The sequence below is a fragment of the Calliphora vicina genome, chromosome 3 (genome assembly GCF_958450345.1).
Source record: "Calliphora vicina chromosome 3, idCalVici1.1, whole genome shotgun sequence".
NCBI classification, from domain to species: domain Eukaryota; kingdom Metazoa; phylum Arthropoda; class Insecta; order Diptera; family Calliphoridae; genus Calliphora; species Calliphora vicina.
In genome coordinates, this window is record NC_088782.1 from 27648800 (window position 1) to 27672896 (window position 24097).

The window sequence follows — 24097 nt, forward strand, 5'->3', positions numbered from 1 at the left end:
ACAAGCTTGATAAATCGGTATATCGTGTATATCTAGGGTTTATAATAACATTACTAGAATGGAAATTAACCCTTAATGGCACTTGGGGTTAAAATGACCCCAAACTTTTTAAATCATAATTTTTTTTATGGTTTTAGAAGTTTGGGGTCATTTTAACCCCAAGTGATATATTTTAAGTTTTCTGCTATTTTTGTAAATAAAATCCTATTATTTACATTTTTGTTAAGTTACATCAAATTGGTCTCCATGTTAACTCATAATATATAGTGCAAATTTCAAGATTTGCATTTTTAATTCTAATTTAGCATTCATGTTGGTGAAAATAAAGAAATTGCTTGAAAACTTAAAATTATAAATGAATGAAAAAATAATTTTGCTGAAAAAAGCGAGATAGTCGCGGTTTGTGAGCCGATTTTCTCTATGGTAAATAACAATTTTAGTTGGACTATAGCCGTTATTTGGTTGTATGCCAGTTATTTGGTGGCCTTCAACATACAGGACATGTCGATATATGGAATTCGCATTCTAGAAAATATATACTTTATGGGGTCGCAAATGAAATATGTGGAAATTACATTCGGGACGATAAACTTACATATGAGGCCATTAGCGCAAAATTTGCATAACCCTCAATACCCTGACTTTTTATAATCAAGAATTATATAAAACTTGATAAAATTTAATACAAAACCGGTGTAAATCTTGTTTCACCAATTGTCCGATAGCGTTGCAGGCTATCAGTGCAAAAGTGGTGTAACCGCAAACTATTTATTTAGTGGTATATTCAACTTCTGCTATTGGTAATGTAAGGACTGTATGTAAAACTAGAACAGTAAACAAAAAAATGTGGGTTACACCATGGCAGAACAAGCAAGGTACAATTATTGGAAAGTATATTCTCAATTATTCATTCCCTATAAAAGTCAAACAAAAGAAATTAGAAAAAACAAAACGAAATGTCTAAAACAAAAATAAATAAATTTTTGGTTTTATTAAAAAAAATTTTCTGTATTTACTTTTTTTTTTGTGAAATATTTAATTCAAATTAAAATTGTTCCAAATAAATATGTGTTGGTTTTAATAAAACGTTCAAAACATCGCGAAAACAAAATAAAAAGTGATGAGAGTAAATGCTTTATTTTACGTTGTAGGGGTAAATATTGACAACTCTCCCTAATAATGATTCTGCCATGGGTTACACCATTTTTGCGCTGATGGCCTCAAATAATTTCATGTACATTGAAGTAAAATTCATTGAATTACAAACCCTATTATTTGTATACTTCCTATCTCAAGCTCAAGCCTGCGCTGACGGCCTTATATACCCTTGCTACTCATAGTGAAGGGTACCAAAATCGAGGTGGTGCATAAATCTCATTTATGAACCGATTCAATACCATACATCTCATGAATATTTCCGATATATTGATACCACATGTGGGTTCATGAAGGCTTAGGAAAAAGTTTTTCTACCAACACGCGTATATTGTTATATTGGGTTTCCTTCATATCAGAAACCAGAATTTAAAGAGTCGCAAATTTCAAATTTTTATAGTCAACGCTCATATATGTACCATAATTTATGTACATTTCTTAAAATATTTCCCATAAAATATCCACAAAGCACATTATACGCATAAAATAAGCACTTTACGAGTATTATACTGTTGTAATTTACTTACAAGTATGTAATCGTTATGTAGTGAGAGCCCTGAAGGCGCTTTAATTTTTACGCCAATTTAAAAAAACTGATTTATGTCTCAAATTATTTACATGTTGCATGTAACATGTAGTCAACAACACAGCACAGCAACAATGCCCCAAAGGATCGCTACACAATAGACCAACACATGCTGACTGGCGTCTTTAGAATATCTTTAGCGGAAAGTCTTAAAGGCTGTTGTGGTTGTTGAGTTTGAAGACACAAATTCCATTTAAGGTGCAAAATATTATAAGAAAGAGAGTCTTTGAAAACAGCAATGGAATACAAATGATAATGATTATTATAATAAATACATGTATAATAAATAAATTACATGAATATAGCCGCATGAATTTTGTAAATTTGAATTCGATAAATATATAAATTTTATTTAAATGGATTCCATTGAATGAAGAGCATTAAGCATTTGATGGATGATCTGCTATAAGGGAAAATAAAAAGTGGAGGTGAGCATTTATGATGTTGTCTCTAGATTTCTAAGATGATCCTTACACTTATCTGAAGAGCATAAGAATGTGTTCATATCGTAAATCCTAAGAACTAGGGGACTCTTGTCAGAAATATATAAGATATCAACTTACTATCATTAGAGCTTAAAAAGCTTTCAACTAAATATTAATTAAATTCCAAACTATCCTAGACCACTGGGCACCACTAACTAAATATAATCACACAATTCCCTTGTCTGTGTCTTTATCGTTTTCTATAACAATATTTCATGAATAATTTAAATCTGTATTTAAAAAAAAAAACAACAACAAAACCTAAAAGGCAGCTACAAAAACAACGTCATTGTAACTCAATTAACCTGTTAACACTTTTAACAATTTAGTTTAAACAAAAAAAAAAAATAAAAAATAAAGAAAACCCAACAACCCCATTCTTTTCTACCATTCCATACGAGTGGAAAACCAAGAACACTTATCAATGAATATTAAAGAGTTCTCGGTGTCTGTTAACCAAAGAAACTTACAACAATACGAGCTTAAAGAAAGACTAGGAACTAAATAACTAAACCATCGCGATAAAACAACAATTGGACAGACAGACTTACGGACGACTAAGAAAAAAAAAACAAACTTAAACACAATGTTGTCTTTGGACATAAAAGGAATCGTTAAAACAAGAACATTTAAACCACTGCTACAGCCACTTCATCTTAAGCGGGTCCATAAGAATGTTTGTATTCTTCTGTGTTTTACTTTTGCTATTGGGGAAGGGAAAAATTAAAATATTACTGCAGCTATTTGTTTGTCGGTCCTTAAAAACAATGGGATTGTATCTTGTGGGATCAACAAAAAAACAAAACATATTGTAGAAGATTTTCCAACCTGTCAGCTTCCGAAAAAATTTCGTTTTTCCAAATTCTGAAGATACCGATTTTTATAATTTTGGCCACCTAGATTTTGATATGGAACCACAGTGCGACGATGTGTTCCATCACGTTTTTCAGAGCCGGGCAATGGCATAAAAGATTAGACACAGTCTCCACCTCTTCTTCATTGTGACAGATTCTACAGTAGTCGTTGTAGCAATATTCTAGCATTTGTGCCTATTATACAGTTTCCTGTAATAAAGGAGATAATTAGCCTTATTTGGTCACGACAGAATTCCATAAGTAAGTTCGTCCTGCTGGCACCATATACGGGCCAGGTCGACATCGTTGTAGCACAGGAAGATTCATTGGTCCACCTGTTTTGCGCAGCGTCATATAGTTTCTGCTGTACAGCCATCTTGCATTTAACAAGAGAAATACCAAAAAAGTGGTCGACCTCATTCATCACCGCACCACTTTTGACCAATTCATCTGCTATTCAATTACCCTGATTTCCATCGTATCCAGGGACCCATATGAACGTTATCCTAGAATGTCTCGCTATCTGGCATAAATTCTGAGCGTTTTTCGGCAAACGCTCGCTTCAAACGAATCAGATAAGACCATTTTGCTCCCACCAAATACAGAGCGATATCTTAGCGCTATGTATATTTGGCTTTGGTGTCGATTCGGCTGGTTGGCCGAGCTTCACATACGATCTCTTACGCTTCGGGTTATCGTAATGGATCCATTTTTCATCGCAAGTAATGATTCGGTGCAGCATTTCAGACACAAAAATCGTTATTCCAATTGATGTTTGAGTAGCTTCCAATGATTTAGCAAACTCTTGTTGAGTTTTACAACAATGTTCATGGAGTAATGCCTCCAAATCTAGGTCTTAAAACTTTTTTGGCTGGCCTGGGAGATCTTTGTCTTTCGTGTCAAAATCATCACTTATGAACCGCACAAACCATCTCTCGCTAGTTGAAATCGATGAAGCTTTGGTGTGCAATCGGTGTGCTTCAGCGGCACTTTCAAATTAAAAAAATAAAGCAAAACTTCCCGCATATGACGCTTAGGGTGGCCCTTAATAAACGAAAGTTGCATTTTTGACTTTCTCACCCCCAGTTTGGTGAACATTAGTAAAAAAATCATCCTGAAAAAGCCCTCTGAAGTTTTGAGATGCATTTTTTACAAGGGGAAAAAATTTAATTTTTCCAGTTTTTGTAAAAATTTTGCCATTAAAAATTTCCTTTGCAATTTAATTTAAAAGAATCGAAATGTGTATTTGTCGTTCTAATGAGACATAAAAAAACAGAAATTAGTCAAAAAATTTTAAAGTTATTAAAAATTCCTCAGGCCATTAAAGTGTCTCAATCCACTAGAACAATAAATGTAGGAACAAAATTAATATATTTTGATAAATATTAAAATAAAATCTAATTTTTACTTAAAATATATCCATATTTACTTGTATATTAGTTTTTGTCTTCGCAAGATACCGTTAACCTATTCGCAGGTATGAAAAACAATTTTAATTTTTTTAACGGCAGTTTCAAATCTCCATTTATAAATTTTTAAAAATTTTGTTAAACAAATTTCAGAATTTTTTGATCATCACTTGGGGATTTAATGACAACATAATAGGAAATAAAAATGTGAAAAAAGTATGTCAATACCTCCTATGGTTTTTCCGTACCTGCTATTTAAATTTTTAAATTTTCGAGAAAAACCAATTATTTGGCCATTTTTTTGGCCATTAGCTCTATTTCCTTACTGTTATGAATTTTAAGTAAAACCTATTCCAAATATTATAGTCCAGATGATTCTAAATTTACTCTGAAAGTTTTACTAAAATTGGAAAACGTTAAACCTTAAATCGTGAAGGTCAAAGGTCAAATTCTTAAATTTTTGGAATTTCTAATTTAAAGATAGCAAAATGTTGTTTATTTTTGGGCCGATTGTGATGAAACTTAAGAAAAATATAACTTGAAGTCTAGTATTTATAATAACAGCCAAAAAATGGAAATTAACCCTTAATGGCAATTGGGGTTAAAGAAAAATACTCAGAATATGGTTAACACAACCATGTGAAGTTATGTTGAAACATATGGGTGTTAACCATTTATTGAAAATTTGTCTGACAACATTGTAAGATCTGACAATCGTGTATCAGAGGCCTTACAAAACTTTAAAGCTGTGATATAATATAATAAAACACTAATATTCTTGCTTCCCGAGCGATATATGATTTTGAATGTGCTTGGAAATATCATTCAAATGTTTCACACTTAATTTCACATTGGAGAATAAGCTGAGAATAAAGGCATTTCTCAAATTAAGAATAAACTTCCCTAACTGTTGAGAAATTTATTAATCTCAAACGTTTTACATTTCTCAGTAAAAATTTGATCAAGTGAACTGAAAATTACTTTAGCTCTTACCCAACAATTGTGTAAACAAAACCGACATACCATTGTAGAACCTTTATATGGCTGTGGATTTGGCTGGTGGAAGTCAAGATAAACAGCTAGTGAGTTTGTGCATTTTTTTGTGTGTTTAGAACTGGAGAGACAGACTTAAACTTAACTCACGTTCGGTTAGTAAAACGTGCTAGACAGGCTTTTGGCTATTTTTGGTAGATCAACCACAACCACAACAACAACATCATTATCATTTTAATCGTCATGATCATCATCATTGTCATCGTTAACAAACATCCAGTGTATCTTCGGTAGCTGTTACTGTTGTTGCACCGCACAACGTCATCATCGGTAGCAGCATTATCACAGTTAAAGGTTGTTGTTTGCTGTTGTTTTTCTGTGTATTTGCCTCATTGAGCAGCAGCTTCCTCAAATGTGATTTTGGTTTGTTTTGCTTTGCTGGTTTTTATTCTTTATGTTCTGGTTTGTTTGACTTTGTAGAATGTGTGTGTGTGTTGCTACAACATGTAGCAACTCGTAGAGATGTTGCAATGAAGGTCAGTTAAAATTGATCATATATGGTAATAGATAAACCGTTACTTTTTTGAATCATTGTAGACCATAGAGGAAGTTGTAAATTTTTAGTTTGTTAAGAAAATAAAGCAGAGGTAGGACAGGAAGGTTTTAAAGATCACTATAGTAGACCAGAGAGATTCAGAAACCTGATATTAGCTTTTGGTATAACAAGACTTTTGAGGTTTCTTTAAATATTTTAAAGCAATATTATAAACCAATTATTATTTTCCCTCAACTATTTTAGAGTACCGAGAAATTATATATAAAAGTTGTGGAACTTGAGCCAAAGATTACAACCTTAGGTGCTAATCTTGATGAATCCGTAAGACTACAAAAAGAACACGATGAGACTCTTAAGAATGTACAGGTAACTATCGCACATACACAACTCTTATTATAAAACTTAAACTATTTCCACTCTTATATAGAATTTACCCGGCCCCATGGAAGAATTTGTACACAAAGCCGACAAATTACTGGCCAGTAAACGTATCAGTTCAGAACTAGTCAATGCCATGGCTGATACACTGAATATCATATGGGGCGATATTTTACACCTGCTGCAAGATCGTCAGCATATTTTACATTTATGCACAGATTTCCATGACAAAATGCAGCAATGCCAACGGCGCATGGATCAGCTGGAGGTGGCGTGCATAGACACAATGATACCCATCGAAGTGACAGCCGTACAAGAGTTCCTCAACAAATTCAAACAACTGCGCATTGATATGCTGACAGCTGTTATGGCCGCTCTCAAAGATGGCAACGAGTTGCTGGCACAACTGCAAGAACTAGAGAATATGGAGAGTTTAGACACACGACCGGAACACATCAAACGTGATGCAACACGTTCCGTTCATCAAGTACAACAATGGTTGGAAGCTTTACACGATCGCCGCAATGCTTTGGAAATTGCTTGGCAGACAAGAAAAACACAATTAGAACAGTGTCTGGCATTGGCCATGTTGGGAAGAGAACTCGTAGAGGTAGAGGCCACTTTGGTGCAGCAGCGTAATGAGGTGACATCTATGTTTAGTTTGGGCGAATGTGAGCACACAGCCAACAATGCCTTGCACAATTATAGGGAATGGAAGCAGCAGGCTATGCTGCTGAGAGATCGTGCTCTCAAAATAACCAGAGCAAAAGAAAAACTACAGGCCTCCGGCACATTTACAGGCGATGAGGCGTGTGCAAGAGCCTACAATGTTTTAAGTGCTTGTACAGAACATTTAGATTTAGTCGATCAGCGTGAACATTGGCTACAGCAATCTCGTGATTTCTTCTCCAAAGCAGACAATACACTAAAGGTATTGGAAAAATTAGAAGTTGAATTGTCCAACGTTAAACTGCCACCCAATTCCCCAGAAAGTTTTGCCATGTATGCCAAAGTCCATCGAGATGTGGGCAACTTTACGGAGGAACCCTTAAGATTAGGCTACAGCATACTCGATGAGGTGGGACGCACCCAACCCGAAACTCAGGGCATTAAGAGGGTATTAGATGAAATAGAAAATCGCAAGGCCTACATTGAAGGCATTTGTGCCAATAGCAATGAAGATCAACGTCGGGTACAACAAGCTCTTAAGGAATTTTTGCTACAATACAATGATCTATTGGAGTGGCTGATGTCCTCAGGTCAGCATTATTTGCAACAAAACATACACATGGGCCGTAATCTGGAGCAAAGTAAACAATTCCTTTTGCAGCATCACGAACTCATGCAGGATTTGGAGGTGTGTATTAACCCCTATAATATAAGTGGAATAAATAATTAAAACTAAATTTCCTTTATTTGTTTCAAATTTCAGATCAAAGGTGAACTTATAAATTTATTACTGGAATCCATTAAAACCCACTTGGAATCCTTGAGTGCCCAACAACGCTACGATGTCGATTCAAAGGCTGAATCATTGCACAAACATTGGATTGAATTAAAGGATCTGGTGTTGAAACGTGTCGATTGTGTTTCAGTTTTAATAGAATTCTTCGACAAGGCCAATGAATTTGCCAGTCAATTGGACAATTTGAAACGTCAGTTGTCGCAAACGCCCAATGAACAGAAATTGCAATTTTTACAGGAAACCTGGCAGAATATACGCAACGATTTCAGTGATCTGAAGAATTTGGGCAATCGCTTTTTGCACTGGAAAGTATGTAAAGATTTTAAAGCTTTAAAACTACATCTTAAGTTATACACAATTGGAATTCTCAGTATTTTTAATATTTTATTTTTTTAATATACAAATTTTGCTTTTTTGCTACTAACATTTTATTTATTGGCTTTTTAAATTTGGCTTTTTAAAGAATTTATGAACAAAATTGCTTAACAATAACAATAATTTTATATAACAGCAAAAATTTATATCTGCTTGTCAATAGGAGTTCTGTAAATTATCCAGAACTAAAAAGTAATTTTTATTATAGGAAGTTTTCCCTTTTAATCACGGAAAGGAGATGTTTCTTTAAAATTCTCTACAAGCAATACAGCTGCATATACTGTAATTATTAAAATATCAAAATATTTTAACACTTTGCAATGTGTAGTAATGTCATTCAGCGGGGTTAAAGTGAAAGATTTGTTTTAATTAAAAAAGCATTCTTTAATTTGCTTAAGCTATATTTACACTGTTTGAGTTCTCATATTTCACAAAATGTGTCTAACCCCCTGTCTATACTTGATAAATTTTTATCATGATAAACGTCAAAATCGTTGTCAAGATAAAAAATTATCAGGTATAGTCCATTTATTAGTATTATTGCTTCGTTATGACAAAATTGTTAGTGCTTTTGCTAAGACAACTTTGTCTTGACAACAAATGTCATTTATTGTTATGATAAATATTTGTCAAGTATAGACAGGGGGTTAGACACATTTTGTGAAATATGAGAACTCAAACAGTGTAAATATAGCTTAAGCAAATTAAAGAATGCTTTTATAGCAAAATATAGCATTTTAAATAAAGAGAAGTTCTAACAAGTAAGAGAGCTATATTCGGCTGTGCCAAATCTTATATACCCTTCACCAAATTATACTTAAAAATATTTTTTTTTAAACAAAATCAAAATTTCTTTTTTAATGTTTTAAATTTTTTTTAAAAAAAGTTTTTTCAAAAGTTTTTTTTTTAAATTTCTTTAATTAATTTTTTTGGAAAAAGAATTTATGACAAAAAAAATTTTTTTGATGAAAAAAAATTCGGGTTAAAAAATATTTTTTCCAACTTACTATGGTCTTATAGACGTCGTTGCAAAGATCTTTGAAATATCTATCATTAGATATCCATATTGTCTATATTAATGTCTTAGTAATCCAGATATAGGTCAAAAATAGGTAAAAAATCGAGGTTGTCCTAGTTTTTTCCTTATATCTCAGCCATTTGTGGACCGATTTTCTCGAAGAATTTCGGAGATATTTATGTATGAATCGTGTATGTAAGTTATTTGGGGGCTTCGGAAAGTTGATTTCAACACACAGACGGACATGCCTATATCGATTCCGCTATCTATAACGATCCAGAATATATATACTTTATGGGGTCGCAAATGAAAAATGTGGAAATTACAAACGGAATGACAAACTTATATATACCCTTGCCACTCATGGTGAAGGGTATAAAAATAGTAAAAATTTAGTATTTAAAAATAGTAGTATTTTACGTACTTTTTCAAAATGATCTTTAAACTAATTCTATGTGGAGAAAATAGTTAAAAATAGCAAAAAACTTGACTTTAGCTCATTTGAAAAATGTTGAGATTTTAAGTACTTTTTCAAAAATGTTCCTCAAACACATTTTACTAATTTTATATCAATGAACATATCAATAAATTTCAGTGAATTTATCAATAATATGATAAATTCTTCAATAACTAACATTTAAAGCAAAGGAAATGTCTAAATGTAGTAAAAAACTAGACTTTTTTATATCATTTGAAAAATAGTAGTATTTTAAGTACCTTTCCAAAAATAAGACTAAAAACATTTTATTACATTTTTTAGCAAAATAAGTTCTTAAAAATAGTTAAAAAACTAGTTTTACCCCAAATTAAGGTATATATTTTAGTTTTTAAAAGTAGTAGTAATTTAGGCACTTTTTTTAAATGTTGCCAAAATCATATTTTATTGATTTTATATCAATGGAAAGTCACTAGAAATTGTTTAAACTGATTTTGGTAAATTTTAAAAATAGTAGTATTTTAGGTACTTTTTTCAAAATGAACTTAGAATCAATTGCATAATATTCTACGTGGAAAAAATCTTTAAAAAATAGCAAAAACCTTGATTTTTCCTCAATTGAGAAATGGTAGTATTTTAAATAATTTTTCAAAAATGTCCCCCAAACACCTTTTACTAATTTTAAAGTTGATTAAATATCCCTAATTCAATAACTAGTATTTAAAGCAAAGGAAATATCACTTGAAAAATTGTAGTAATTTCCTAAAAATAGTAAAAAAAACGTTTTTACCCCATAAGAAGGTATGTTTTTAAAAATAGTAGTATTTTAGGTACTTTTTGAAAATTTGTCCAAACTCAAATTTTATTAATTTTTTATTAATGGAAAGACACTAGAAATTGTTTAAACTGATTTTAGTAAATTTAAAAATAGTACTATTTTAAGTGCTTTAAAAAAATGTGCCTAATTATTCAAAATGATAATCAGGCCTGACACACATTTTCTTCCGAATGTTTTCAATTTCATAGTTATTACTCTGATCGATTTGATTTTAGATCCTTCAGATATCATTTGATTTTTTTAATTTCCCAAAGATTTAATCATTTCTTTTGTCTAATTTTATTTGACAACGTTTTGTATTTTAAAACAATATTTAAGTTTTGTAAAGAAAATTAATACAAATTTGGGAAAAACAATTAATTACAAACAAATATCAATTCCACTTCAAGAATTGAATGTGCGTTCATTCGTTTTACTTTTTCTAAAGCAGCAAAATATGGACTTAATTCCACTTTCCATTGGAATGAAATTTTGTGACAATAGTAGTATTTTTTTATTAGTAAAGAAACTGCTTAAAAGTACTAAAATTTAGATTTCACCTTTCTTGAAAATAATAGTATTTTAGGTACTTTTTATAAAAATTATTCTAGAATCGTTTTAATATCAAAATAAATTATAAAGTGATTTATTTTGAAAAACATTGCAAAATGTACATCAATCATAAATATATAATTCAGGTGTTCTAACGATTGTTTAAAAATGTATTTTGTAATTATATTTCACGCAGTTGGATGATCAAAAATTGTTTGATGTACTACTCGTATTGTTTTTGTTTGTAACAGGACCACAACAATCAAACTTAAAAATGACTCAAAAAAGATTCGTAAATGTTTGTCAAATATGAGTCGAAGCTGTTTAGAAAAGGGGCTCATAAAAAACTCTTTTAGAAAAGCATTTCTGTTTAATAATCTTCTTTGGAAGATTATTGGGTGACTAAACGCCATGCTAAGTATTTTTCGACTAGTTTTGATGACCTAAAACTGACATGCTCAAAAAATGCTTCGAAAGTGATTCCTATTAATGATTAAAAAGTGATTTATTTGAAAAACAAGTAAGAAAGTATGGTCGGTCAAGCCCGACCATATAATACCCTACACCAAGTAAATGAGTAAAAATATTTTTCTTTTAAAATTTTAATAATTTTTATTTTTGAGTGATTTTCGGAAGTGGGCCTTATATGGGAGCTATGACCAATTATGGACCGATCACCATAAAATTAGGTCGTGTGATTTATGTCTATATTAAAGTTAACTATGTTGAATTTTGTGTGTATACCAACATTTTTAAGCGATTTATGCACGTTAAAGTGATTTTCGGAAGCGGGTCTATATGGGAGCTATGACTAATTATGGACCGATCGTAACAAAATTTGGTGACATGAATTTTGTATATATAAAACTTATTTGGAGCGAAATTTGTGTAGATACATAGATAAATTAAACATTTATGACCGATATAGTCCAATTTCGAGGGGACATTTGTATGGGGGCTAGGTGAAATAATGGACCGATTTCAGCCAGTTTCAATAGGCTTGGTCCTTGTGCCGAAAAAGTAATATGTACCAAATTTGATCGAAATATCTTCAAAATTGCGACCTGTACTCTGCGCACAAGGTTTACATGGACAGCCAGCCAGCCAGCCAACCAGACGGACGGACGGACGGACATCGTTTAATCGACTCAGAAAGTGATTCTAAGTCGATCGGTATACTTTAAGGTGGGTGTTAGACTAATATTTTTGGGCGTTACAAACATCTGCACAAACGCATAATACCCTCCCCACTATGGTGGTGTAGGGTATAACAATAACAAAATGTACAGTAATCATAAATAGATCATTCAGATGTTCGAAATGTAATTGTTTACAAATTTATTTTTTAACTATATCTTACGCAGTTGGAAGACCAAAAATTGTTTCCTGAATTATTGTTTTTGATTGTACAGACTCAGAAAAGACTCAAAAGTTATTAAAATATGATTCGAAAATGAACCGCAAATCGACTCAAAAACTGACACATAAAAGACTCATCAAGAAGAGTCGCGGGTAAGGTACCATTTCTCCGGATAAAATCAATTACGATCAGAAAATGAACGCATATTCCAGCTTTTTAATCCCGCTAAAGTATCAAAAATTACTCGAATTTGATTAAAATTTCCAAGAAATGCTAGCTGGGTATTTGATATCAATGGAAAGTAATTTGAAGAGATCAAACTTATTTAAGTAAATATTTGCTAAAGACCGTAAAAAGCTTGAGTTTAACATATTTGAAAAATAGTAGTATTTTAAGTACCTTTTAAAAAATTAAGGAAATTACTAAAAATGATTTAAAAAATTGGTTTTATTCTTCATTTATATTGGAAAAAAGTATTATAATTTTTATAAATAATAGAATTTTAAATACTTTCCGAAAACTTTCCCAGAAGGATATTTTATAAACTTTTGGAAATTCATTGTAAAAACTTGTAATTTTTTATTATAAAAATAGTAGTAATTTAACTAAAAAATCAGTTTAACCAATTGAATTGCATTTTACGTAAAATGAAATCATTAAAAATTATAAAATAAAATTCCAATAACTTTTTCCAAAAGTTAGTGTAAATTCACATTAATAGGTCTCTAAGCAAATAAAATCACGAAAAATAGTGATACAACTTTTTAACCCATTTAAATTTAATTACACTGTCCAACTGCATTTTTGGAACAGAATAGCGACCCTAAACTTCTGAAAGGGAATGTTGAGTAGATCATTTATAGTCCAGCTGGTCTGAGTTTTTTTTACAAAGTTATAAGTACTAAATTATTTCATGAAAATCTTTGCTGAAAATCAAAGTTGTAAATAATGCTCTTTAAGCTTAATTATCAAAATTAAACGCTACATTGGGTTTCACATTTTTTAAAAAAAATCCCCAAAAATCCATTAGTGATCCGAATGAGCTGAAATTAATAATATTCCTTGAGATGATCTACAAAAAACATATAGTATATGTAAGTTATCTTTTTTAGTTCAAGAGATATTTAGGTTTATTTATTTATTTTTTATTTTGCTCCATTTTTTTTTTGTTTTTTAGATAAAATATGAATTAATGTAAAATTTTAACGGTTAAAAATATCATAACAATATTCGGAACCCATTATAATTCTTGCCATTTTTTATTTTCAAATATCGAAATTCCTAAAACCTGGAAAATGTGTGACGTTATTTACCATATGATAGTAAAAAAGCTTTGCATATAATTCAGTAACATATAGCGCTATACAATTATGGAGCTTTAAATTTTTTCAAAATTGTCTAAGTTTAAATAGGTCTGCGAGGGACTATGTGAGCTCAAGTGAGCCAAATTTTGCTTCTGAGTCATATAGAAATTGTATATAGTCCCGAAGAAATTTTTTTTCTATAAAAGGAAAAAAATTCGGACATTTTTGGGAAAAAACTTAAAAAATACGGCCATTTTTACATATTCCAATTTTGGAAGCGTGTAACTTTTTATAGGGACGAGATAACTGTTAGTAAATTGTTGTTATTTTATGCGGACTTGTGTTAGTTCCATACAAATGAGACTATTCTTCTAAATACGTCATTGTTGTTGATGAAACGAACACAATAATTAAAATACAACATTATTTATTTACATGTCAATGGTCAATCTCAACATAAGCTACCCCCCACATTCAACAAAAAATTAAAATACACCACCATAAGCTGTCATAAATTCCATCAATGCTAAATTCATTGGCATATGTTTATGCTTTGAACATAATTTTATAAAATTTTCTTAAATCTCAATTATAATAGAAAATCAAAATTTCCATATATTGCAAAATGTTCAATACAATGAAATCGTTGCTACTGGTAGGTTGGTGGCAAATCTTAAAGATTTCTGTCAATTTATCTAAACCACACACATTCTTATACATATGGCCTAACATATGGCCCAAACTTATCAACAAACCAATCATTAGAACACCACACAACAAATATATCTAATAAAAAACAACAATATTTTTAACAATTTAAAAATAAATAATAAAACACAAAATTAAATTTAAATAAAACTATTCAAAATGCCACACTTGTACTTTTGTATGTACAAAAAAATATATAAAACATATTTTTGACAGCCGTTTTTTTTTTCAAACACAAGATACGTTCAGTAAACCAGAAACAAAAAATTATTAATGACTGCTCCAGTTTTTATTCTTCACTTCATTTCAGTTCTTTTTTTGTTTTAAATGTGAAAGTGAAATAGCAAAAAAAATCAACAAAAATTTCCTAGGAAAATACTTGAACACAAGTACAACATTGAAATTCAATTTTCTTTTTATGTACTTTCAAAATTGTTTCTTTTTGCCTGTTTTTTGCCAAAAAATCATCCCGGAAATTGTGAAAATTAAAATAAATATTTTCAACAATAAACTCCTCGATCAAGATAAAAAGTGTTGAAAGTGTTGGACAGCCACTAAAAATTGTAATAATGAACAGCAAAAATGTATTCTTAAGAATCTTTTGTAGCTTTAAATTTAGACTAAAAGAGCTAGAAGATAACTCCAAACACTTTATTTAAAAGTAAATGTAATGTTGCCAATAAGTATCAGGAGGTTAGTAGACATTGCTGGGAGTTTATTTTGAAAATATACGCAGACAAAATGTTGCATTTAAATTTATATGGGGTTATAATTGAAAAAAAAAAAAACACAATGTTTGAATATACTCGTATGTAAATAGAAATACAGTGGTAAGATTTGTGAGAATATTATCAAAAATATAGTTTTTTTTTCTTTCAATATTTGACTTCAATTACAAAGTGGGTCATTATACATTTTTTACATTTGAGTTTCTAACTTACTCAGAGGCTTGTAAATCGATGGCTTAATATCGTTTCGTTTCGTTTTTTTTTTTTTTTCAAAATCGGGTTTTTTACATATTCTGGTAGACAAAACTCAAGTACATATCTCTTAAAAAATTCAGTTACCTTTTTTGACAAATAACAGATTTACAGTAATTAAAAAGAAGCCCTAACTCATTTCAAAACCAGTGAGTAAAAAGCAAAAACATTTTTCTTTTAAAATTTCAATAATTTATATTTTTGAATGACTTTCGGAAGTGGGCCTTATATGGGAGCTATGACTAATTATGGACCGATCACCATGATTAGGTCGTGTGATTTATGTCTATATTAAAGTTAACTATGTTGAATTTTGTGTGTTTACCAACATTTTTAAGCGATTTATGCACGTTAAAGTGATTTTCGGAAGCGGGTCTATATGGGAGCTATGACTAATTATGGACCGATCGTAACAAAATTTGGTGATATGAATTTTCTATATATAAAACTTATTTGGAGTGGAATTTGTTGAGATACATATATAAATTAAACATTTATGACCGATAAAGTCCAATTTTGGAAGGACATTTGTATGGGGGCTAAGAGAAATAATAGACCGATTTCAGCCAGTTTCAATAGGCTTGGTCCTTGGGCCGAAAAAATAATAATTACCAAATTTAATCGAAATATCTTCAAAATTGCGACCTGTACTCTGCGCACAAGGTACATGGCAGCCAGACGGACGGACGGACATCGTTTAATCGACTCAGAAAGTGATTCTAAGTCGATCGGTATACTTTGAGGTGGGTGTTAGACTAATACTCTTCTCACTATGTTGATGTAGGGTATTAATAGTTTGAAAGAAAAAGCGCTAATTCATTTAATTTTGAATGTATATTATTTGGTTTATATTAAAACAAACAACTTTTCTAAATGTTAATATATTACAAATTTTTAGTTGTTTTTTTCACTTACAGTAACTTAAAGTAACTAAAAGTTGAGAAACGACCTTTCTATATTAAGCCATCGATATATGAATAGGGTGCGAAAGACCAATAACACTATGCTACATCAGAAATATGCAGGGGTTTTCATATAGCAATTCCGTTTGATTGTATGTCAAAGGGTTCGGAAATACTTATAGTTTTTCTCGATCACTTCGTTTAGTATTTTTTTTTTATTAAGAAATGTAGTGAAATAGCGATATTCATAAAGTCACAACTTAACTTTGAAATATAACATATTTTTTATAAATCGATTGAGAAATGGCTGTGTTACGGACGTTAAAGTCACTTTCTTCTTAGAGCGTAAGTTGATCGTGAGCAGAGTTGGGGGTAGTGCACTAAATGTTGAGTGCAATCAACATTTCACTAGCACTAAATATTATTTTAAAAAATATAGTTTTAACTAATTTTTATCAGCTTTAGTGGTAGTGAAGCTTATATTTTTATCACTAATATTTTTTAGTGATAGTGATATTTTTTTAACTATAAATCAATTGAGTGGTAGTGTAGAAATAAGCACTAAACTCAAATAGTTAAAAAATTTAACAATAACTAAAAAAAAGCTTGAATAATTTTCTTTGCACTAATATATTCAAAATTAGTGATCATGAAGTTATTCCAGTTTAAACTAGAATATTAAATATACAGATGTTTGTTGAGCAAGCTTCAAAGTGTTTTTCAGAATCCGAAGAAATAATAACACAAAAAAACACTGATAATGTAGGATTGTTAGATTTTGGGGAAATTGACAGTAAGTGAAAAAGTTATTGAAGAAATTACTTAGTTTATTAACATCTTCAATATTAGGACCTTCAACCTTTGTTCAGGAAGATGGCATAGAAAATGAAATACGTGCATTCCTTTTAAGCTCGGACACTGATATTTGCAGTCTCAAAAAATATCCAATAATAAGGCAAATGTTTTTTAAATTTAACACGCCTTTGGCTTCTTCTGCTCCAGTAGAGCGTTTATTTTCTTTTAGTGGAATGGTGGATTCTCCTCCGAGAAATAAATTAAGTGATTCGAATTTCGAAAAGCTTGTTTTACTTAAAGCCAATAGTCGCTAATTATTTTATGTGTAATTGCTTATTTCTCTTTTTATTGTAATTTGTATATTTATATACCGCTTTTACGTTTTTTCCTTAAATATATTAACTTAAACTATGAATAGAGTAAAACATTTCTTTGTTGAAAAAAATAGTGCAGGAATATTTTTTTAACTAAAAATTTTAGTGTAGAAAAAATTATTTCATTAGGCTGCAAAAAAAATATTTTAACTATTTTCAAAATATTATTAGTTAAAAAATTTTAACTACACTATCACTATTATTGAGTGAGGCTTATATTTTTCAACTCATCACTAAACATTAAAAAAATTAGTGAAATATTTTACACTACCACTAACTATTAGTGATAGTTAAAAATTAGTGCACTACCCCCAACTATGATCGTGAGGCAGTAAAATATTTTTCGTTTATTTTAGTGAAAAATGCGGAACTTTTTTTTTTCCAAATTTTAGTTTTATTTTGAAACATTTGTACAATATACATTTATACGAAGTATTGTTAAACTTTTCTCATCTTTCTGGCAACACATAGATTCCGAGCCAAAGGAACTGTTTATTTTTTGAGGCCAAGATCGAATCAAGCCAATATCGGATGCTCTATTCCATTGGTAGGCGAATAGAGGCATTTAGTTTGTGTACATGTGTGCGTAAAAAATGAAATATCCGCAACAACATCAAGCAACTGATTGAAATATTTGCATTTTTACTCTATATTGTTTACATTCGGGTTGTGTACGTGTAAATTGACGAAAATCTTCGTAATTTGAACAATGTGAACGCCTACCAATGCTCTATTCTAAGGTGAAGCGTAACCCATAGAGAGACCGTTTTACATCGATCGAAACAAATAGTAGTAGGACGGGGCATAGTCATGCTCGCTTCAAACGAACCAGTTGCTTTCGGTACAGGTTTCATGTGATGTACTGGCCGGAATTCAGCAGCTCATAATAGATAGGACCATTTTGGTCCCACCAAACACATAGCATTACCTTAGCGTCATGTATATTTGTCTTTGGTGTGGATTCGGCTGGTTTGTAATGGATCTATTTTTCATCGCAAGTAATGATTCGGTTTAAAAATTATTTTCTTTTATAGCGTTCAAACATCATTTCGGACATGCAAAATCATCTTTCAAGGTGTCTCGGCATCAATTCCATGCTTTTGGATTAATAATGCTGCTCGCAAGCAAGCTCTAGTTGAGTTTGACAACAATCTTCATGGAATAATGCCTCCAATTGGATGATCTTTGTCTTCCATGTCAAATACACCAATTCTGAACCGAATGTTGAAAAACCTTCACCTTCGTGAGAAGGGTATATATAAGTTTGTCATTCCGTTTGTAATTTCCACAATATAATTTTCCGACCCTATAAAGTATATATATTCTGGATCCTTATAGATAGATCAATTTTCTGAAGACCCCAGATATCTTTGGGATCGAAATCTTCAATAATTCTGTCAGACATGCTTTCGAGAAGTTTCCTATTTAAAATTAGCAAAATCGGTACACAAATGGCTGAGATATGAGGAAAAAACCAGGACAACCTCGATTTTTGACCTATTTTTGACAATATGGATATCCACTGATAGATATTTCAAAGACCTTTGCAACGACGTATATAATACCATAGTAAGTTGGACCTACAATGGGTGAAAATCGGAAAAAAATATTTTTTAACCCGAATTTTTTTTCACAAAAAAAAATTTAAAAAAATTTAAAAAAAAAAATTAAAAAAAAAAACAATTTAAAAAATTAAAAAAAAATAATTTTAAAATAACAATTCCAATAAAAATTTGTTTTCATCCAAAATTTTTTTTTTTTGAAATTGAAAAAAAAATAATTTTAAAAAGTAAAAAAAAACATTTTAATTAAAAAAAAAAATTAAAATAAGATTCGGCACAGCTGAATATAGCTCTCTTACTTGTTCAAATATTCTTTAACAAAGAAAACGCATTGTCTAACTGCTCAAATTAAAATCTTGGTACCTTATTTGGGATTTATGAACATTTTACTGATTTTCGATTTTAGTGCTTATATAAGATCTATGTTTAGTTATCGATCAGTTCAATATTTTGAAATTTGGTTTCTTCTTACATAAAACTTATTTGTTCAGAATTCTGTGAGTATATTTTTGTTCGATAAAGTCTTATTTGTGTTCGTCCAGGGACTATTAGAAGCTCACTTCTATAATTTCGTCGCATTATCTTCGAAATAGCCACCTGTAGTTTGAATACAAAGTTTACATGGTCGGATGGAAATTTAAATTTCCCTATTCAGAGTAAGTGGCACAACTTTAGCATTTTAATAACGATTAAAGTGAATGATAGCTGGTTCCATTCAGAATAAATAGGCGAAGAATGTATATTTTTACACGAATTGTATGGTCCTTCGAACTTTATACTTCAAACGTTTTACGCTATTAAATATAACTTCAATAGGGTACCTAAAATATTAAAAAAACCCCACAAAAATATCTTTATTTTTATTAATGTTGGTGAAAAAAGCTATAAACCAAAAATATTTCCATAAATCCTCTGTGTTTCGTTTTTTTATTTCCCTTTAATTTTTGTTATTTTAAAAAATTTTAAGCAACTGTTGCAAAATGTTTATTTTGAGTTAATGTTGATTAATGGAAAACATGATAAACATTTATAAACGAAATAAACTGTGATCGCAGACAAAGTGCACAAATTGGAAAACAACATCTCTTTCTTTTAATAAAAAAAAAATCTCAACAAATTTCTATATATTGTGGTTGAGTTTTTCTTTCCAATTTGCTACTGCTGGTTAATTTCTAAAATCATTTTGTATAGCAAATGATGAAAATAGAAATCATTTCATAGAATACAACTCTTTTTTAAATGGCTTTTATTTTTTAGTTTTGTGTTTAAAAACATAAAACATGGCCATGTTGTTTTGGCTTCTTACCATAAATATTTTTAATTTTAAACTCCACCAAAAACACACAGCCACAAGAAATAATAATAAAACGAAAAAAAAAATAAATAAATATTTATTCTCCTATATAAACAAAAGTTATGTATGTAGGGATTTGGAAATGAAAAATGTGTGTGATGTGCTGGGTATACAACGACTTGAAGATATACTAAAATGGGAGAAAATTCTCTAATGGAATGATAATCAAACATTAGAGCTAAAATATTATTTCCAAAATTGTAGGAATAAATTCTAAAATTTATGTTATGGTAAAATAGACTTTATCGTTTCTAAAACTAATCTTCATCGAAAGAATTTTTCTACTTCCCGGGTCCCAGGGTTGTATCTGCCCTACAGAGTTTCAAAATTATCTGTTTTTATTTTAATAGATCGCGATCGATCTGTGGCGAAATGTCTGCTTTTAGAATGATCTGGTTTTGACAGTGTGTTGCTCTTATTTTTAAACTTGTGATAAACTAATGCAGGCTTATTGCTTTAATACATGGCGATCGATCGTTTGCGAGGTGTCTGTTTTTCGAAGAACCAGGTTTCTATGTCTCTCTCGATTTCGGCCTCTGGCTTATAATTTAGAATTTATTTATAGATCGCGATCGATCAGTGGCGAAATGTCTGCTTTTAGAAGTTCATTATAGGGTTTGAAAATTATATGATTTTGACAGTTTGTTGCTTTTTTTTAAACTTCTGAAAAACTAATGCTGGATTATTGATTTAATACGTGGCGATCTAGTCTCTCTCGATTTAAGCCTTTTTTTAAAAACTTCTGACAATCTAATGCTGGCTTATAATTTAGAAATTATTGTTTTAATAGAACGCGATCGATCAGTTGCGTAATTCTGCTTTTAGAAGTTCATTATAGGGTTTGAAAATTATATGATTTTGACAGTTTGTTGCTCTTATTTTAAACTTCTGACAAACTAATGTTGGCATACAATTCTGAATTTATTGCTTTAATACATGGTGATCGATCGGTTGCGAGATGTCTGTTTTTCGAAAAAGCAGACTTCTATGTCTGCTGTGATGTTGCGAGATCTTTGTTTTTTGAAGAAGCTCCTGTGTGCTATTTCGGACTTATATACATACATCAATCAATGATGAAAGGCATCTGTCAGAATTTTATTGATTTGTTTTGGAGCATCTCAACCGAATCATTAAACATATTACGACCCATTTTAAAGTGATTGTTATATTTAACAACTTTTTAATTGTTTACACGAAGTTTTTAATTAAATATTGTTTCAGTTTTCATTATACCAGGCAAGCATTTACAAAACGTAGGGTATCATAGATATGATCAAGCTAAACCGAATATATTTTTTTTTGTTCACTCTTTTCTTTTATTTTTGAGTATTTGCACAGTAGAACAAACAAAACTATCACTAACTCAGTTTATGCTTTTGTTGGAAAAATTCTGTGCTTTTATTTTTTAAGGAAAAACTAAAAACAATAACAACAACAAATTATATACTAAACACAACAACTACAACAACATTAGTATGTCTAAATTAATTTTTTCCATTTTCTTTAATTTTTTTTCTCTCTCCCAATTTTCCCTTGTCTATTTCTGTCGCCTCTTTATTCGTCTGCGTTCTCGCATCGCATAAACATCGAAATTGTATATTTCTTTCGAAAATAATATTGAAAAAAAAAAACGAAAACAAAAAACAACTTTTTTTTTCTTGTGAACGCATCAACGGAATTTGTGTAGATTTTGGATCCATATCTCGATACAAAATCCTCAGCAAATGCTGTCGAAGACATCCTAAATGGTTTTAGTAAGCAACAGATCGATGTAACAACAAGTTTGGAAAGTTGGACAACACATATAGCGGAAAAACGTGAAGTGGAAACCATATTGGAAAAGATCATGAGTGATAATGCAGAGGTGAGTATTATTAGAGTTTTAGTTTTTTTTATTTTAATATTTTATTTATAAAAGTGCTTTAATTGAAATGTTGGAGAAAGGAGTTTGGTAAAAGAGTTTCAATGCAGAAAATATTAGTTTGAAATAAATGTGATGAAAATAATTATATGTGTAAATACATACATTTAATTTGAAATTAAAATAAAAAATGTGATATTTATAATTAAATTAAAACAATCTGTTATTTAAAACAATAAGTTTCTTTAACACAATATAAAAGACCATTAAAAAATATGGTAATAATTACCATGATAATGAAGTGATAAATACTATAATAATAAAAATTCTGATCGTGAAATTAAAAAAGTGAAGATTTACATATTTATGTAAAGGTGCCAGGCCCTTTACATAAATATGTAAATCTTCACTTTTTTAATTTCACGATCAGAATTTTTATTATTATAGTATTTATCACTTCATTATCATGGTAATTATTACCATATTTTTTAATGGTCTTTTATATTGTGTTAAAGAAACTTATTGTTTTAAATAACAGATTGTTTTAATTTAATTATAAATATCACATTTTTATAAATTCGGAATTTCCCAAATATTAGCATTTCGGTGAATTTTCTTAGTTAACTATTTGTTAAGAGAGAAATAAAATGGCGAATTACAAATATATTTATAACAGTGCTGGACATAAACAGAAAATGGAATATGGATTACAATAAGCGCAGTTTATTTCTCTGGAGAAATCTGTGCAGCTATTGATTTTGATTTTTAATTCTTATTTGATAATGTTTATGAACTTCGTTGGCATTCGTGTTGTCTACAGGTAAATAACCGATTATGTTCGGCCCTGGAATGCCGGCCACTGATATATACACTTTTATATGAATACAAATGAAGAATATGTGGAGATTTTTAAATACAACAGATTTTTTTAAATTAATCCAGCTCAAGTTAAATTTTTATTGTAAATTTTGTAAATAATGCATTGAAAAACACTGTGTGTAACTTTTTAAGTCATGGAAATATAACCATATACGGACCCGTGTCTCATAGTTTTGCCCAAAGATTTGAGTCCTTGGTGTCATTTTTGCATAAAAATTATAATTTTCTTCACTTTTTGATTTACTCTCTGAGGAAAAGTTGTAGCTCTTATCATAAAGAACAAAAATTGTGATCTAGGGGTTTAGAAGTTACAGATTTATTTCCCTCTTTTAATGCTGATGTGAAGAAAAAACAAAATTTCTGGAAATTCCCAGCAAAAACTTTTCTTACAAATAAGCCGAAAAATAAGGGGAATTGGACGATTCAACTACTTATTTTTCTACTGTAAGAAGTCATTATTTTTGTTCGCGATGTCCCAAAAGTAATCCTTTATATTTTGGCCAGAAATAAGTTGTTTTGTTAGTAGAGTTATTTATAGAATTTTTATTTACACAAAAAAATAAAAATAAAAAAAAATAAGTCGCAGACCCGATTCGAACCTGCAACCTTCTGTTTGGTAGTCTGCCGTTATGCTCACTACACCACTGCTTAGTTATTTCATTGTGCATCAAATAATGGTTTTCACACAGTAATGCAATATTCTTTTCTGTTTTTCTAAAAATAAACATGCAATAAAAAAATGGGCAAATTGAAAAAAAGTAACAGTTTTTTTGTTTTGTTTGTTTATTTTGTTTTTTTAGACTTTACTACTTAAAAAGTAAGTTATTAAAAAAGACATTATTAAAAAGACATTGTAGCATTTGTAAGCGAAGTTTTTGCTGGGTTTTTCACTTTTGCGACTACCTAAGCGCTACATAAACGGTGTTAAGAATCATTCCT

General features: G+C 30.2%; 1 protein-coding gene across 2 annotated transcripts in view; it reads left to right on the plus strand.

Annotated features, from left to right (window-relative positions):
• LOC135954021 (uncharacterized) overlaps nucleotides 1-24097 on the plus strand; it is a 154683-nt gene that overhangs the window by 74929 nt on the left and 55657 nt on the right. For both annotated transcript variants that reach the window (XM_065504067.1, XM_065504068.1), the window contains exons 3-6: nucleotides 6282-6404; nucleotides 6466-7773; nucleotides 7849-8190; nucleotides 22106-22282. In XM_065504067.1, coding sequence (XP_065360139.1) covers nucleotides 6282-6404; nucleotides 6466-7773; nucleotides 7849-8190; nucleotides 22106-22282 — 1950 coding nt within the window. The remainder of the gene's footprint in view (nucleotides 1-6281; nucleotides 6405-6465; nucleotides 7774-7848; nucleotides 8191-22105; nucleotides 22283-24097) is intronic.